Genomic DNA, 18,478 nt, shown 5'->3' on the forward strand with positions numbered 1-18,478 from the left:
CAAACTTATAAAAATACTCAGAGCAGCAGAAAGAAGGGCTAAATTTAGACCCTGATTTAATGCATTCAAGAGCATGATTCATTTTCCCCCTGCCCTGGTACAGTCTGGGAAATCTGTGTGTGTGGTAGGCAACACAAGGATGCCTTGTAAATAAAGGGAAATCTCATTCATCCAGAGGCTCAAGGAAGCTAGAGACACCCCATCTTCTCTGCCAACAAAGGTATATTTCTAGGTACTTCACACCATGGAACCAGATATCACAACTGGTGAGAGTCCACCTAATTTTAGCTTTGCCCTGGCCTTGGCATGAATGTGCTGTTGCTTCTTTTCTCTAAGTGGCTTTTCCCCCCTGTCAGGCTCCAGGGGGATCCTGACCAGCTCTCAGATGCCATGCAACATGGGTCACCTTAATGAGACACTTATAAGGATGTCATCGTTTGGTAGCAATACCTTTAGCAAGCTGGGGCCCGAGTCACTGAATGGTAGCCCATACATTGGGTCTTACAGAGCTAGTACTATATATAACGTCAACATCTAAGATGATCTGGGGTCGTTTGAAAAATAACCACAAGCCCAAACTAAACCAAGCCAACAACAGTGAGTTCAATTCTTATCAGTTCATCAGGGTGCAGGGCAAAACGTCCAGAGAGAGCAGACCATCACTGTCCCTTCCGCAGTTTGTTTCATTATCTGCTGCTGCCAATCACGATCTTGCATTTGCATCTGCTCCTGACACAAAGCAAATATTTTAGCCTCTACAGATAATCGAGATTAATGCCAGACTGTCATTTGTGTTAATCTAACCTAGTTTAGAGGCGAAAACCACCTAAATTATTTTGCGATTTTACAGTGACTCCATTCTTTCTTATTTCTTTTGCTTTTAGTCTTTGAGCACATTTGGAAAGTAACCTTAGAAGTCTCATCTCAGCTGTTTTCACCTTATTGAAAGTTTCTGGGCTTAGGATAAACTATAAGAAAAATAAAAGGAATGCATGTAAAAAAATCTGTAGTTCAGTAACTTTGCCTCCCGGAAGTGAGGGCATTAAAGCTGTCCTCCCTTCTGAGATATAAGACAGACAGTAATAACCCGCCCCTTGGGGCCCATTATACATCCATATACAATTATGCCAAGAAAGATCATTTCCCCAAACATGAAATGGGCTCAGCAGTTTTGCAGTTAAAAACAGAGTTAGATATGGAACACGTGCATCACATTAGAAATGAGTCGCTCTGAGAAGGTGTGTGTGTGTGTGTGAATGAGCAGCGCGGGAGAGGCCCACACAGGGGCACATTTGCAGGATGGGATTGGCAGACCCTGGGCAGGGCCGTGGGTCCAGGTGGATATGAGATCCAATCAGCCTGAACACATGCTTCACAAACCAGCCTGGACACCGCACAAAAAAGAGGCAAGACACCGTAGGGCAGCATAAATGATTTGTACCTTTCTCAAATGGCTTGGTTCTTAGGTCTCCTGGGCAATTCTGAATGACCAGGTGGGGCAGTCACCCAATGCCCCTTGGGCTTGTCCAGTACCATAACATGAAAATCAAATTATTTTAAAAATAGGGATGTTCTGTGAACTTGGCCACATGGAATGACCAATTTGGGGGTCATTTGAGAAAGGACAAATACTCGTTAGCACTCTAAACAGCAAACTGGCTGATTTAGCTTAGAACAGTTGGCTACCATTGCAGCCAATTTTGGAATGTCAAAAAAGAAGGTAAGTCAGGGAAGGGTGTCATGAAGTTTGCATCCATCCAAGGCTGGGTCACTTAGATATTGAGATTTGGGGTAGAAATTGATTCTCACACATGTAGAGCACCACAGATCTAATGAACAACGAGGGACATCTATTTTCATACTTCACTCACACAAAACACCTCTCTTTCATCTCTGGGGTGGGGTGGGGGTGTTCCAGTTCTAAACTACAATCAGCCCTTCTTTTAGAATAACAATAATAAATCCTCTTATTCAGCCAGATGGTGGTGTCTGTTGCACTAGGTCGGGCTCATAGTACAACATCAATAAATGGCCACTTGTAGAGGGACAGACAGAATCCCATTTATAAAACATACCCACACTTCCTTCCTTCTCCCATCCCAAAATGTTGCATTGTCAAAACAGCCATGGGGGATTAATCTCATTTTGGGGAAGAAAGGAAAACTAAGGAAGGCAAAATAACATATGTGGAAAGCAATTTTTTTGGGGGGGAAATAATACATTTAATCTCTGAGGAAAATGATCGTCGATGGGCTTTTAGTCGTTTTGCCTTTAGGGACCAGCTGAAAGGATCCCGAAAGGGTTTTCCCCAGACCCTGGAAAGCTGTCGTGGTGAAGGCTGCACATTGCCAACTAGGAGATGGAGTTAAAAATTCTTCCTCAGTGAGCTCGGCTAAGTCTCCTGAAATGAATATTTGTTCCAATGAGGTGTTCCCAAAAGCTTTCTGGCCTCAGATAACTCATTTTAAGAAAGGTATTTGTTCAAAATCCATCACAGGAGGGAAAATGACATATTAATGTATCCTGTTGCCAATGTACACATGCTCTACATGGGCCCAGAGGGCTCAGACTCTTTGCTGCTTGCTCCTTATTTACTTGGTCTCAGCCCTACCTGGGATTGGCGGGGGTGGAGGGGGATGCTGACTAGTCTCTGCTCCTGCTCTTAATAAACTATACTACCTGGTTATGTAACCCTAATCCATGTCCACAGTCCAGGGCTCAGATGGCTGGCTTGTCAGCAAAAAATGTTTCAAAAATGTTAATTCGACAGTGTTGGAGGGATGTTATTTCTAGAGCCAAACTCCTTAGGGAAAATGGGAAGTAGGTGCTCCAGGGATCCAGTTCCTCCATACTGAAAGACACTTCTTTCCTGATGCCTTCTTCCCAAATAATGTCCCAATGCCTGGTGTGCCCTGACATTTGGTCCAAATAAAATGCTGGAACATATTCATAGGATACAACTATCTCCAAACTCTATATAAGAGGGTGTTTATTATAGAGAATCAGCCTAATAGGGCATGAAACATCAAAGCCTGCGGGCACTTGCTCCTCACACTGAATCATTTCATGATATAGATACTATTTTTTTACCCCTGGCATTTACAGCAAGCAACTCAGTTTACAACCTAAGGCATTTTCCATACTTCCAGGCAATGACTACTAGCTTCTTTTGAGTCTCAATAGCACATAATTTAAGACAGTGGGAAAAGGAGCTAGAGAATAGTTTCCATTGCAAGGAAAACACCATGCAGATGTTTGCCCTCTTGAATTCTGATGGCAAAATAGAGACTTGTTTATTTGTTCTGAAGTCAGATCCAAGGAATTTAGTTTTTACAGGCTGGGGGTTGGGGTAGGGGTGGGAAGTAATGACATAATATATTAATAATATTGAAATGTTCAACACATGGCCCTAGGATTTTCAATCCCCAAATAATTTAGGGGGAACCATTTTTATAATGGTTCTTCATTAAATTTGGTACACCTGATGTCAATCTGTGTCACAGTGATGACATACCAGAAAAAACACCCAAGGACTACTTTGTTAAAATTGTATATTCACCTTCTATAATTGTTTTTTACCTCCAAGATAGCAAGCTAGGAATTGGTCCTCTATCTTGAGCCATTTATTGAGAACAAACAAATGAACTCAGAAAAGACATGACCCAATTGAAGTTCAATACCTGACTTTGGTGTATGAGAATCATAAACTTGCTTACGGTCTATCTGGTCCGCAAACACTTCCCCATAAATCATCCAATAGGGCATGTAGAAGATGTTCTTGGCCAATTTCCATGATGGTTCTTCATTGGGAAAGAGAATGGCTTGCCTGGCGACCCCAAAACTCATCAGTACCACCAGCATAATGATGACAAAGTACATCATGTCTATCATCTGGAAGGGTGTGGAAGCAGAGGGAGAAAAAAAAGAAAATCCACATGATTGAGTGTTCCTATGATATCAACACTGATGGAAACCTTTGGAGGAGGTTCATTTTCAACACTTCTGACAAGGGATATATAGATAGACAGCTGTGTCCAAGTAAGAAAGAGAACACTTGGTCTATTGAAACAACGTCCACAGAATTTTATCAGTAACTCAAAAGCATTTAAAAAAAAGGCACGCATAGAAAGGAAGCCCCTCACTTTCCACTGTTGTCTGTGCTACCTAGTTAAGACTAGGCATGGGAGTCACATGAAGCTCGGGTCTCTTTATGAATCCAGCTCTGTTCCTGGGAGCCGGTGTCCTCCCTGGGTCACTTTCTTCTTAGCAAAATTGAACTTGGGATGATTGAACTATTTCAAGAACTACTGCAATGTTGTAAATTCCCTAAGTTTGAGAGTTGGAATGCTCAAGAAAGTAATTACTTGCAAGCAAAGCTAGGACAGCCCACATACCCACCATCCACCTTCTTATTCTTGTGGCCCCACCTCACTGCCTGATATTCTACCACAAACCAGTCTCTCAGAGAATCACTCTTTCTGTACTTAATTCTCTTGCAGCATATCCTATCAGTTATAGAGGGTGTTTTTGTCGGCAATAGAATCAGGTTGCCTAATGGCCCATTTCTGTGTCTGCTGTTGAAATGTTGGACTTTCATCTTGACATGTTTATAAAATTCTCTTGACTGCATTCAAGCACAATGTTATCTCTCGTTCCTCTTTGTTCCTTTCTTTTTTGCTTGTTTTCGTGATACATATTATCAAGGATCTGTTTCTCATATGCCAAATTACTTTCCTTTTATCACCAAAAATAGATGAGGATGTAATAACTATTATTTTGTCTGGCCAGAACCCATTGCCTCCTTCTTTTAGAAGCAGTTCCCACCCATTTTGGCCACAAATATGGTGTCTTTTCCAGGCTAGGTTAATGATGGTACCTCACCCTCTGGCAACAGTGATAGGAGGTAGGCATGTGACACAAGATGGGCCAACCAATATCCTCTCTTTGGATTTTTTCAACTGAAGCTGGGATAGAGAAGCTCCCTTTCTTTCTCTGTAATGATATAAATTCAGAGTGTCTGAGGCTGAGTCCCCCACCAGTAAAACTGATCGAGAGTGAATGAAGCAGATATTCCAGACAGAGAGAGACAGCATGTTCTGAAAGTGGTTGAGAGCCTGACTGCAGTAACCCTTAAGGCCAGTTTCATCATGCCCTGCCATAAGTCAGTATATCCCTCCTGGGCTTAAGCTAGTTGGAGATTGGTTTCTATCCCTCGCACCAAACCATCTAACACAAAAGACAACCTTCTCTGGGATATCAAACTTCCTGAAGGGATACCCACCCACAAAGAAAGAATAATGAAAATTTTATCGTTGATAATGAAGGCTTTAAATTAGCTTTAAAATTTTATTTTAAAACAATATTCCATGGTGCCTGTTATTAGAATTAAAACACAATAGCCTTCTGCTTTGCCTTAGGACACTGAGGGCTCAAAATATTTTTGGCCAATTAATCAACTGTCAAGGCAACTTCTGAATCTATCTTTCAAGTATCATCTGACTTTGAAACTAAATAAGAATTTCTCAAAAGTTGATGTTCATTCATATTTGTTCACTGTTTTTAAAGATACGTGCTACTTAATTAGTTATTCCTTTCACAGCTTAGTGGCCTCAGGACTCTCTTATAAGTGAACAAGCCAGCTGTGTCGAAACAGTTTTATAGGAAACATAGGCCTGTTTCCCATCCTCTATTTTGTAAAATTATTTCATCATTTATTTACCAAACGTTCCATCAATGAAAAAACACTAATGGCTCCACTAATGGGTGGGGAGAGGAAGGTGGGTACTCATGAGATTTAGGAGCTAGTCTGACCCAAGAAAACTCAGCCAGTACACACAGCAACTGTTCTAATTCAATTTCTCAGGACTGTTTTCATTCAAATTGACTGTGCTACCTACCTGAAGGGCCAAAACAATCTAAGACAAGAAACATTCTTCCCACTCAACTTCATCTATTTCACAAAAGTCTTCCACACAAATACTGAAATCTGATAGAGCAGAATGCAGAAGTAGAACATTATTAGTAAAAACCAGGGCTGGGTACCTCTGTTTTTACAGTTAAATTGTCCAGTCAGTTCAATATTAAGAGAGCTGATTCTGTCTCACTCTTGTATATATCTGTAGGTTGTGTTCTATACAGGTGAGTACATATGGTGGTGGTTATGCACATGTTTTCAGGTGTTTGACCACCTGAGTTTTCATCTTGCCTCTGCTAGTAAAAATAGCTTAGGTGGACATGTGCAAGTTGCTCAATCTTGGTTTTCTTTTCCTTTTTTTTTTTTTCAAAATGGGGATAATGACAATCACCATGCATATTAATTTCATAAGGCTTAAATGAGATAATATGTGAAACAATGTGGGTAGGTCTCAGTAAATGTTAATGCATTGCTGTTAGAACTGGAAGGTCAGGTTGTGAAGTCTGATTGGGTAAGAGCTGGTATCCTGCCTTTGTTTTTTGCCTGGTTTCTGGTTATTCTGTTGCTAAACAAAGATACTAAAACCCATTTCATGGGGTTGTAGTGATGATATGTCTGACATGGTATTTGGCACAGAGTAAATGATAGTTATTATAATTCTTGTTTTTATTCTGCATTATACAAGTGCGTTTAGTACTAGGCTTAGAGAATTGCATTGAGAAGTGGAATATAAAGAAAAGGGGTCAGGATTCCAGTAAGAGATCCTGGATTTAAAGATCAGTTGGGATCTTACTTTTTTAATTTTTTTGGTCAAGAGAGAGAGAGAGAGAGAGCGTGCGCAAACAGGGGCAGAGAGAGAGGGAGAGAGAATCCTAAGCAGGCTCCACACTCAGCACACAGCCTGATGCAGGCTTGATTCCATGACCCTGGGATCATGACCTGAGCCAAAAATCAAGAGTTGGACTTTCAACCGACTGAGCCACCCAGGTACCTGAATCATACTTGATCTATGTATTGTGTCCAGGTATCTTATCAGATGTCTGTCCCTAGACCACAGGGTATAGTGAGTTCCTTGGTTGTTTAGTACTGAAGAGGGCCTCTGTAATGTTGAGGGGTTTTCAGAATAATCACATGCGGGCATATTTTATTAAGCTTCCCACCTAGCAGTCCATCTAACTCACTGATAAATTCTATAGGCATATTTCACCTACCTTCTGGATCAGAGACTCAATTATTTAACTAATTATCTTAAAAGCCCCATGAAAGAGAACAAAGCCACCAAATATACTCATTTTCTACTTATTTTTGACTTATAAGTGGAATCATTCATAAGTTGGAAGGCAGAGAAAATGCAGTCCATCTCGCTCACTCGCTCCATAATAAGGTTTCATTCTAGTCAAAATTGGGGATAATTATGCCATTATTAAAATAACAGACGTAGATTTTAAAATAAGGTTGCTGGTTTAGTGTGACTTTAGTTATTTCAACTATTTAAATGCCATCCAATCTTTTAAAGTGATATATTTGGTTTGTTTGAGACTTCAGATCTTATTTAATGAAACAAAACAACAAGGCAACGATCAATTAGAAAAACAAGCAATCAGATTACATAACCGTCTGCTGTGGTGCTTCTCAACAGAGGGCAATTGTGTCCCCAGGGGACATGTGGCAATGTCTGGAGATGTTTTTGTTGTCATAAGCATATGTGTGTGTGCGTGTGTGTCCGCACGCACACGTGCACGCCTACACTACTGGCATTAGTGGGTAGAAGCCAGTGACGCTGCTAAATATTGTGTGATGCACAGCATGGCCCCCACAACAAAGAATTATCTAGTCTGAAATACCAATGGTATCAAGGTTGAGAAAACTTGGCCTAATTTTGTGGCTGTTGTAACTCTTCACTTTCATTGGGTCCATTTGAGTATACATTTGAGAATCTCATGGAAGCTTGTCTTCTCTGTCCAGAAAATTCATACACCCACAAATTTTTATATACAAATTAGGTGGAGGGTCCACTGATCCTTTCTCTTAAATCTTTCCCACTGGCTCTAAATTGAGATTCTCTGCTTTTAGACATAAGAATCTTTACCACAATCTCAAATTCATTACTAAAAGAACAGAGAAGATTATAGAACAGGTTGTGCAATAGAGTAAGATACACATCCTCCCCCCCCCCCAGTCAAAAATCCCAATTGAACTGGGATTCAGTTTTGGGTAAATAATTCAAGCTTGTTGAATTCAAGTTCTTCCTCTCTAGAATGGGCTTGGTGATATCTCCCCTAAGCAATACTGGTGTTATAGGTCTCAAGCTTTTGTATAAAAGGGTTAGGAATAGAGTGGAATAACCGTGCTCACCAATATCTCACCCCCTCCCCACTTTTTACTGTACTTTCATAAACAGAAGGCACACATAAACATAACAGATGCAATTTTATCAACTACCTGCTATGAGCCAGACCCTATCAGCTACTTGGCATGTGTTATTTGTAATCATCACAAAAGCCCTGCAAGATATAACCTTGCATTTATTATAATTACTTTAAATGAGTAAACTGGGTCTTAAGGAGGTTAAATACATTTCTCAAGGTCTCATAACTCCTACCTTTTGGATTCAAATTCTCCTTCCCTTTACTTGTGTTTCTCAGTGCTTTTGTAGGAAGAGTCTTGGTTATTTAAGATTCATTTCAGTAGAGTGACACATGCACCCACACACTAATAATAATGATAAACACAGATCTGCTGACTGAAAGGTCAGCTGTGATGATGTATATAGTGAAATTTGAGGGAGGATGATAAAGGACAGCTATTGACCAATTGTTAGTTTTTGACAGCCCACAAGTGGAAGTAGACTGGAGGTTATTAGAACAGAGTTTTTCAGGAAGAGGCGTTTACCATGGTAGGGTGGAGGTATTTGGGTTTTTCCACATATGCGCTGTGAAGGTGAAGTAAGGGTCACACTTTGAAAAGTGGGGTAATTGATAAGAAGCACCTAGGTTCTGAGCAGAGGGCTCTAATTCTTTTTCTAGTGAGTCTGGAGCAGGAGCTGATATATTTGTGCACCCCTAGGGTTCACACTACTGCTGTCCTCCTAGGGCTGAGTCTTTATGGAGAGAGTCCGGAAACCAGGGTGGTCAAGGAACAAGTCCACAGCCATTTGTGGGAAAGCATATTAGTTTGCCACTTGGGATTCTTTTTTTTTAAATTTTTTAAGTTTTTTTTTTTTTTAAATGTTTATTCATTTTTGAGAAAGAGAGAGCACAAGTGGGGGAGGGGCAGAGAGAGAGGGAGACACAGAATCCGAAGCAGGCTCCAGGCTCCAAGCTGTCAGCACTGAGCCTGACTCGGGGCTTGAACGCATGAACCATATCATGACCTGAGCCAAAGTCAGACGCTTAACTGACTGAGCCACCCAGGTGCCCTCTGGGATTCTTTTTTAAAGAATAGGTAGGGGCATCATTCTGGAACCCAGTTTTTAACTCTCCATTTTCCAGTAGTGTAACAAAATACATGATATATGGATAGAACGTAATATCCAAATAAAATTCAACCTAACTCAACTAAAATAGACTGTACTTCCTTCCCTTTGTGTAGGGAAAGGCATTTTTCAAGGACTTTATTAGGAAAAAAAAAATAAGAAATGTTAAAATTTAAAAATCTTCTAAAGATTTGGAGTGGAGACCCACTCTTCCTCCAAGATCCAGCTAAAATGTAACCTCCACACGAAGCCGTCCCTGACCTACATTGTCTTTTCTATGCTCCTTTATACACATCTCTCTAACAGCATTCGCACACTGTATGGTAATTACTTCTCTCTCATCTTCAATCTCACGGAATGAGCACCTTTAAATACCCAACTCCTACTCCGGTGCTTAGCCCAAAAGAGATGATCTGTGTATGTTTTTCAGTAAGTAAATGGGTGAGTGATCGTTAATTTTCCAGTGATGTATACAGATGTAGTCAAACTCCCAAACGCTCAAAAGGAATTAAAAATCCAAACACCCCCAGGGCCATCTCAGACCATCACAGCAGGCCCAAACGAATGATTTTTTCTTCCTATTACTGCCACTTCTCCTCTGCATATTTATAACACGGAATCAGAGAACCCTGCTTACCATTTTTCCAATCATCATTACGTATGGGCCCAAATACTTGTTCACGCCGAAGATGTCTAGTAGACGGATGTACCAATAAATGATGTTCACACAATAGATGACCCTCCCATCACTCCTGAAGGGCTGGTCTTGGAGACGAAGGATCATTCCCACAGAGAACAAAAGGATGGCTATTAGGTCTGTGACATTCCAGTACTCCTGCAGCCACACCTTTACTTTCTGTAGCAACTTCCCTGGCTCTGACATCAGGATCTAAAAGACAGGAAAAGAGGGTGGGGTTAGGTCTGGTTTCAGTCCATGTTTTAGGTCCAGTTGGAAAACGCTTGGTCTGTTAGTTGACATCAGTAGCTTGTTTTGTTTACCTGTGTTTACTTGAATATTTGCATGCTATGAATATACCACTGAGCTAAGCTCAGACCAGGAAGATACAAGCATTCCAGAGGCAAACAGAAGCAAGAAGTTTGATCCTTTGGGTTGCCTTACAATCCTAAGATACTTAGGGTTTTGCTATAAAATGACAGATTCCTGACACACTGCAAATCTCTGAAATTCCACTCCATCTCAGTAAAGAGTGCCACCATATTGAGTTACTCAGACCACCAGGGAGGACTCCTTCATTCTTCTCGTCACATCCATATAATCTGTATCAATATCACCTCTATTTCTAAATACAATCTGATCCAACCACTGCTCACCACCACCCACTGTTGCCATTGTATTCTCAGTCCTACCACATCACCTAGATGATTGCAACAGCCTTCTGACTGGTATTCCTGCCACCATCGGTGTCTACTCTCCCTCAACCCATTCTCTAACTAGCACACAGAATGATCTTTAAAAACTGAAGCCGTGATCTGGGTGGTGATTACACACAGTTGTATGGGTAAACAGAATGAGTTTATTTATTTTCTTATAAATAAGAATGAGTTTATTATTTTCCTATGAGTTGTTTATTTTCTTCCGGGTAAATTATACCACAATCTAAAAAAGAGAGTGATTTGAGAGATGTATGAACAACAACAAAAACTAAAGCAAATTGTGATAAATGAATATTTCAATCTCCCGATGGCTTCCAACACACACAGAGAAAGACCCAAACTCCTTACGGTGGCTTCATTTCACAGCCCACCACATTCCCCCCATTCCACACCTACGGACATAGCGGCTCATTATATGCTCGGGACATTTGCACTTGTTCCTTCTGTTGGGCATTTTCTTCTCCCAGAATTTTACATGTTTTGCTCCTCCTCATCCTCAAGGTCTCTGCTCTAATTTCCCTTTCTTAAGAAGATCTTTGATTATCCTACCTGCAGGGGCCTCCACATCCCTGTCACTTGCTAATCTATTACCCTATCTTCGGTTTTGAAGAGTTTGTCACTCTATGAAGTTAACTTCTGTATGCAGGTAAACATGTTGTCTGTGTTGGTCTACCCACCTATCATCTCCACTGTAAACTCTGAGGCAGACCCTTTGGTCCCCAGGGCCGGTTACATAACAGATTCTCAATTAAATGTTTGTTGACTGATTGCTACATATCATTAGGTACTGGGTAGGGCTCTGACTTACCTCAAATCTAGAGGGGCCTTTTTGCTGCCACACAGAGGCTCTATGAAACGCATAGTTGGAGAGTGAGTCCCACTGGTCTGACACCACAGCTTGTCCCCGGATGTGAGGAGCCAGGGAGGCTGGCCTATAGAGGCTGAGTAGCTGGGCCTTTGGGTTTACCCGGAGACTTCAATCTCTTTGAGCCATCACCCAACTCGGAATCTCCTCTCAAAAGAGAGGAAAGCAAAGACAGGGGACAGGGTCTAATCTGCAGCTGTTTATTTGCATCCTCTTGTCCCCTTTAATGGTTTGCCGTGACCTGAAATACTTAAGGAAGGGAGGTCTTAGTAAGTCAGGACGAGGGCTTGGAATGCTGTGCGAGATGCCAGAGCCAGCTGGTAGCCTCATTCTTCCTCCTCTGTAGGGCTACATTCACCCCTAAACCCCAGGCCAGAGTTTCTTGAGCGGGCATCAGAATCACCTAGGGGCTGGTGAAAACACGATGGCCGCGCCCTACGCCTGGAGTTTCTGCTTCAGTGATGCCTGGTGTGTGAGGCTGGAGAGTTTACATTCATAACAAGTTCTCGGGGCAAGCTGGGGTCCACAGGTTGAGAGAAGCACTGTCCTCCCCATCAGGGATTCCTGCAGCTGTCGTTGTCCTGGCGGTTTCTCACACCCCTGCATCTTAGCTAGGGAAAACTCCCTGCGTGTGGGCAGGGGGGCGGAGGGGAAATGCCTTGGAGTTTTTCTACCCCTGCGTCCACGCTTTCCTACAATTGGTCAACAGAGATTGATAGCATCAGTTTCTAAACTGTGGAAATATTTCTGTGAAATCCCAACATAAGAAAAAAAAGGGGGGGGGGAGGTCAAGGCTGAGAGGCTAGGGTGAAGCAGGAACGCAGGTACCCCGGCCCTAAAGCTTCTCCCACCGGCTCTGGGCCAGCCGCGACCCCCTGCTCCGAGGGGGCGTGGCCGCAGAGTGGGCGCGACCGCAGGAGTGGGCGTGCCCTCGCGCCGCGGCCAGGTCTGGCCCTCGCGGGGTTGCCGGGAGGAGGGTCCGGGCGGGAGAACGTCCGCCCACGCACGGTGTAAACAGTTCCGGTCGCTTGAGGGATCCCCGCGGCTTGTTTTGGTGACTGCGCGCGGAAGTATGTGGTGCTGGGAATGGGTGGGCCGTCTGTGAAACCACAAAGCCCCGCTCGTATATCCCTGAAGGCCGGGAAGCCTACGGAGATTTCCACGTGTCCGGGATCTTGCGTGCCTGCGCCCTGCGGCCGACGCGGAGGCGGGACCTGTGGGGTCCGCAGCCCCTGGGCGGTTGAGCATCCTCAGCGGGTCCGGGACCTGGGGCGGGGTGCGGCCCCGCCAGGCTGACAAGGAAAAGATCGCCCACGAAGGCGGTGGGGGCCTCCCCGAGCGGCCTCCTCGGGAGCCAGGACTCCTGGGATGACCCCCTGCTGACCCGACCCTGCAGAGCCCGGGCCCCTGTTACATGCCGCCTCAGGAGAAATGGATATCCAGGCCGGGAGGTTCCTGGCAGCCCGCCTGCTTGGCAGCCTCTTCCAGAACAGTCCACGGAGTACAGGCTGCTCCCTGTCTTCTTCCAGCCTCGTCCCTGGAGGGATTCCAGTCTCCCTGCGCGAGTCTTTCCCTTTTCTGCTTATCATGGGGAAGTAATATGCATCTGGGCGTTAAATCACGGGAGAGGAGCTAGCACTGAACAGCACCAGAGCTCTTAGCGGTAGCAGGCCTCCGTTGTCAGAGCGCTACACAAAGAGCACTGCAAATTTATTACAGCTTTTTCAGTTTACCAATGGGAAATCCACAGCCGTGCTCAGGAAGTAGAAGGCATTGTGAATGGGGAGGCCGAACAGTACACAACTAGTTAGAACGAGGCCAGGCAGGGCATCCATTAAAAAGAATATCCAGCTTTTTATAAAATGGGACTAGTGCACACCTCCAAACTCTCAGCATGGGGACATGCTGATTAGAATTTAAGTGTCCCCGAAGCAGTTTAAAAACCCCAAAGAAGGGCTCTGAATGTATTTTAAGAGATTTTTAAAAATGATCCCATATGACGGCATCTAATAGATACTGCATCCTTTTTTCTGAAAGAGAACTAAAACCTAAGAGACTAAGGGTATTTTAACTGGTTGGTAATGAAGGCAAGGGTGAATTTGTGGATTTGTAGGAATCCATTTTTGTATGGATCCCGATGTATTTTCTCACTCACTGTAGCTTTGGGAGTAGGATTGCTCGAGAGCTCTTGAACGTGCAGTGGACTTGACAGAGAGTAATTCTTCCAGAAAAGACCTGCCCTGATGACTGTAGTTCCAGGGGGAAATGCAGAAGAATCATCACACAAGCGTGCCTTCCCTACAGCGTAGGGAATGGGTTGGTGGAGCGCGTTGAGCAGAGTTGCAGAGCCCTCTGGTGGACGTTTGCTTGACCACATTCATTTTAGCAGCTCAGATTGGGAAGGCCCCTGACTCTGGCTTTGAACTTCAAGCAAGTCATATGGGGGGTGGGGTTATGATGGCTCCTTTAACAAGGTGGGGATGTGGGGAGTACAGAGGGGCCCACACCCTCAACCCGAAGGACAAGAAATATATTCAGCCCACTTCAGTGATTCCTAGGGTTGGTGGAGAGGCTGGTGCTCAGCAGGTGCATAATAAATGTTGAGAAGGAATAAAGTGGAAGATAGATTAATGAATGGAAGCGTAGTTCCTTCTACAGCTGCTGAAATGCATTTGGAGAATCATAGGTATTGGATGATAGTGCCAAAGAGACCCAGAGTAAGGAGTTGCAATGGGAGTTAAAAGTGGAAAAATGGGAAAATTTGAAAACTCTCGTTTATAGGGTCGAGGAAAGAGACGTGTAAACAGTGTCGAAGACAACTCTTCTTGGACAAGAGATCTGTTGGCAAAAGCTAGAGCAAACCCTGAGTAGGCGTGAAGTGATGACCCTATAAAACCCACACTATGACGCCTCCCCAGGTTTGCCACCGGCCCTCGAGGCCGAGTCCGTTATTTCTGTGCAGCATAGAGAAAACGGTTTCTGGCTTAATTTGGATCCCTAGCATCGCCCCTCCCTTCCACTCACAAAGGTAACCGACCACTGTTTTTCTCCTATGTTCTCCTTTATGAAAGCAGTTACCTCTCTCATCTTCTCTATCCCCAGGGTGAATATGTACGAAATGACGATCCATTCCTGCGTGGAAGGCCAGCGCTCCATCTTCACTAACACGATATAGTTGAAGAGCATCAAGTATCCGATGTACGCCAGCTGTAAGGAAACACAATACAGGGTTCTGGCTACGGAGACCCGGGAGCCCGGCCCTTGGGCAAGGCCGCCGCATGGCAGAACAGAGCAAGGTCAGCAAGCAGGACTCAGAATTCACAACAAAATGAACTTCAAGGCTTTAAACTATTCAAAGAATTTAAGAAAATGACTATAATATTTGAAATAATGTGATGTGCTATCTTCCTTTTGTCCCTTACATGTGTCCCTGGGTCCAGTACTTTGCCTTTACTTCTGTGCCATGATGCATCCTTTTTGTTTGGCTATTACCGTTTCTTGTGTCTTTCTGGCTAAAAAGGGGACCTCTTCTCTCAGTGCTACTCTTGTTCATGCATAAGCCTCAGGTTCTTTTTTTTTTTTCTTTTTAAGTTTATTTGTTTATTTTGGGAGAGAGAGAGAAAATGAGTAGGGGATGGGCAGAGACAGAAGGAGAGAGAGAATCCCAAAGAGGCGGGGCTGGATCCGAGGACTGTGAAATCACAACCGGAGCTGAAATCAAGTGTCAGACACTCAACCGACTGAGCCACCCAGGCGCCCGGAGCCTCAGGTTCTTGAACTAGGGCACACAGTGGATTTGTGCCTAATGAATGCCAGGTAGGTGAAATGTCTGTAGGAAGGAAAGGAAGGCACATACTATACTTGTAAACTGGTCAAACCAACATAAAAATAGACTGGATTTTATCTTGAAGTCCCACTTGAATTGTTTTCTGAGTTAATGTCTTCTTTTTTTCTCCTCCTCCTCCCTTAATGTGCTTGGCTTAGCAGTGCCCTGGGAGGATTTTATCCATTTTCTATAGCAACACCTCCCCACCCTATCCAAGTTGGGATAGTCCTCCCTGGTTTCTGCTTCTTTGAAAGAAAACAAGAGAAGATAAAGCAATTTATAGAAAGGAATGGGTCTGTGTAGCCAACTGTGGCTTGGAGGGGGGCGTAAGCCTCATGGGGCTCTGGCCCGGAGGCTGAATCCCGATAGCACTGGCTGAGGTGCTGGGTGTCCGCCGAAAACCCCTGGGGGCTCAGGTTTAGTGACTGTCACTGGAGGACTCGGTTATGTCTAGATGAGTGCGTGGAGTGTAGGAGGGCTGGTGGGGTTCTTGTGTCAGGGCCTGCGGAACCTCTGGAGAAAAACTCCTCCTCGGGGAAATGGCATACGAGCTCAACCTTCTCTAGGCAACGCTTCAAGCTGAGTAAGGCGCTCGCTGGCTTTCGGGGCCCCGGGGGCTGTGAGCAGGAAGTGAGCGGGTTTATTCCTGTCTGCACTCTTCAGAGCCCACAGAGCAAAGAATAGGACACAGTGTGGGCAAATGGGTGGAGGCCTTGGAGATACAGTGCGACTCTGGAGCCCTGCAGGCACCTTAGCAGGTGGGGAAAGGTACAGCCTGACTGCGAGACAGAAAGGGGAACTGGCGGCCCCACAGAGCTCGAGAAACGTTCCTTTCTCTGCTAATGGGGCCGCTCGCTGTCTTTCTTCCTTCCTTTCCTTTTTTAATAAAATGGATACATAGATTCTGAATAGGAGTCAAAGGTATTTTTAAAGCCCCTATGATGACGCATTTACAGACACAACCATATAATTTCTGGTCTCTTGCGTGGTGAACATATGTCAGAGTTCAGTGAGATCAGGAGTGGAAGCATGAGGACAGCTGTGGAGAGGCTGTTCCTTCTCCACCTTGCGCTCTTGTCTGCTCACCCCTTCAGGGACTGTCACTTAACAAAATTTTAAGGTTTTTTTTTTTTTTTTTTGAGAGAAAGGGTGTGAGTGGGGGAGGGGCAGAGAGAGGGAGACACAGAATCCAAAGGAGGTTCCAGGCTCTGAGCTGTCCGCACAGAGCCCGACCCGGGGCTCAGACTCACGAGCCTCGAGATCATGACCTGAGCTGAAGTCAGACGCTTAATTGACGGAGCCACCCAGGTGCCCCTCACGGACTGTCACTTTAATCCACACCTCGGCCCCCACTCCTTCCCTCTGGGGCTGTTAGCACAGTGTGGAAACCTCACCTGAGGCTTCTGCTCTACTTGAAATCATGTGGGATACTGTTTAAAATGCAATTTGGTTCATATGGTTCCTGTTTACCGTTATACATGGGCATCCACTCTCGGTCCCCACGAGTACTGTATTTCACAAGACACAGCGGACTTCAATAGCGAAACTCTAAAACATATTCTCAGCCTCCTTCTGGCCTGAAATCCTTCTTTGTGGTTGCTTCCTTTTGTTTGTTGGGTCATATTTATTGCTTCTAGGGGAAATGAGTCTCTCTAACTGCCCTGGTTTTTATTATTTCACCCAATTCATTGTGACATATTCCAAAGAACTATCTTCTCTTGTCACACGCAGGCCCAGTGACACCCACACAATTCTTCCAGAACCTCTGCATTTTAGTATTTAAGCATCTCTTCCAACCTGCCTCTGTCCTCCGAATACAGGTCTAGTGTATTGGTTTGGCTGAAGGAATGTAGATGCAGTCAGGGAAACTTGGATTTAAATCCTAGCTCGAGTATTTCCAAGCTGTATCATTTCGTGTACATCAATGCACCTGCCTGGGCCTCCATCCTGTGAAATGGAGACGATGGCTACTGACCTTACAGAGCTTTTGGAAGGATTGGGGGGGTGAGTTTGGGGGGGGGAGAATATATATCTATCTCCCTTTTTAAAAAATGTTTATTTATTTTTGAGAGAGAGGTGGGGGAGGGGCAGAGAGTGAGGGAGACATAGGATCTGAAGTGGGCTCTGCGCTGACAGGAGAGAGCCCGATGAAGGGCTCGAACTCATGAACTGTGAGTTCACCACCTGAGCCGGAGTCAGACGCTTAACCGACTGAGCCACCCACGCGCCCCTGTATCTAGTTCCTAACAGTTGTAGAGGCCAAATGAATGGTGGCTAAAATAATTATTTGCTTCTTTTTTCAAGCAACTTCCATTCCTCGTCTCCTCTTACCTCAGTACTTGTTTCCTTTTGGTCTGGTTAACTAGCCATACCTCTCCTTTTTTAAATTGCCCTCCTTACTGCTTATGCTTCTTCCACGATCAGCCTGTTATTTGTTATTATTATTTTTTTTTTTTTTGAGAGAGCCAGTGAGTGGGGGAAGGACAGAGGGAGAGAAAGAGAGAGAATCTTAAGCAGGCTCCAGGCCCAGCACGGAGCTCGACGCAGGGCTTGATCTCACAACCTTGGGATCATGACCTGAGCCACTATCACGAGTTGGACCCTCAGCCCCTTGAGCCACTCAAATGCCCCTCAGCCTCTTCTTTAAATCCAGTTACTCTATAATGCTTTTCTTTCCATGTTCAAGCTATAATATAACATTTTGGGACAACTCTCAAAATATAGACTTCCAAAAATATGACTTTAAACATGTTTAAATGGCACAACAGAGGACTGTCTGCTGTCTGAGAAGCAACCTATCTTAGAACTCACCAACATTCATGGGGTCTAGCTACAGATTACCTTAACATGACATGCTTTAAAATTGTGTGTGTCTACACACATATATTCTGTGAGCTTTAACAAGTTGTGTGTAGAATGCCAAAACTTTGAACAGAAACATAACCTCATGATGCTTATTTAAGTCAGTAGGCATCCTCTAAGGATTTGCATTTTATTTGCTCA

At 44.1% G+C, this 18,478-nt stretch overlaps 1 protein-coding gene across 1 annotated transcript in view; it reads right to left on the bottom strand.

The window, feature by feature from the left end:
- The window catches only part of TRPM3 (transient receptor potential cation channel subfamily M member 3), a 94,146-nt gene that overhangs the window by 45,197 nt on the left and 30,471 nt on the right, over positions 1-18,478 (bottom strand). Inside the window, exons 10-12 of the mRNA XM_042963470.1 lie at positions 14,728-14,856; positions 10,027-10,278; positions 3,717-3,891 (exon numbers count right to left, since the gene is read on the bottom strand). Of these exons, the coding sequence (XP_042819404.1) occupies positions 3,717-3,891; positions 10,027-10,278; positions 14,728-14,856 (556 nt within the window). The remainder of the gene's footprint in view (positions 1-3,716; positions 3,892-10,026; positions 10,279-14,727; positions 14,857-18,478) is intronic.

This window comes from Panthera tigris, chromosome D4 (assembly GCF_018350195.1).
Source record: "Panthera tigris isolate Pti1 chromosome D4, P.tigris_Pti1_mat1.1, whole genome shotgun sequence".
NCBI classification, from domain to species: domain Eukaryota; kingdom Metazoa; phylum Chordata; class Mammalia; order Carnivora; family Felidae; genus Panthera; species Panthera tigris.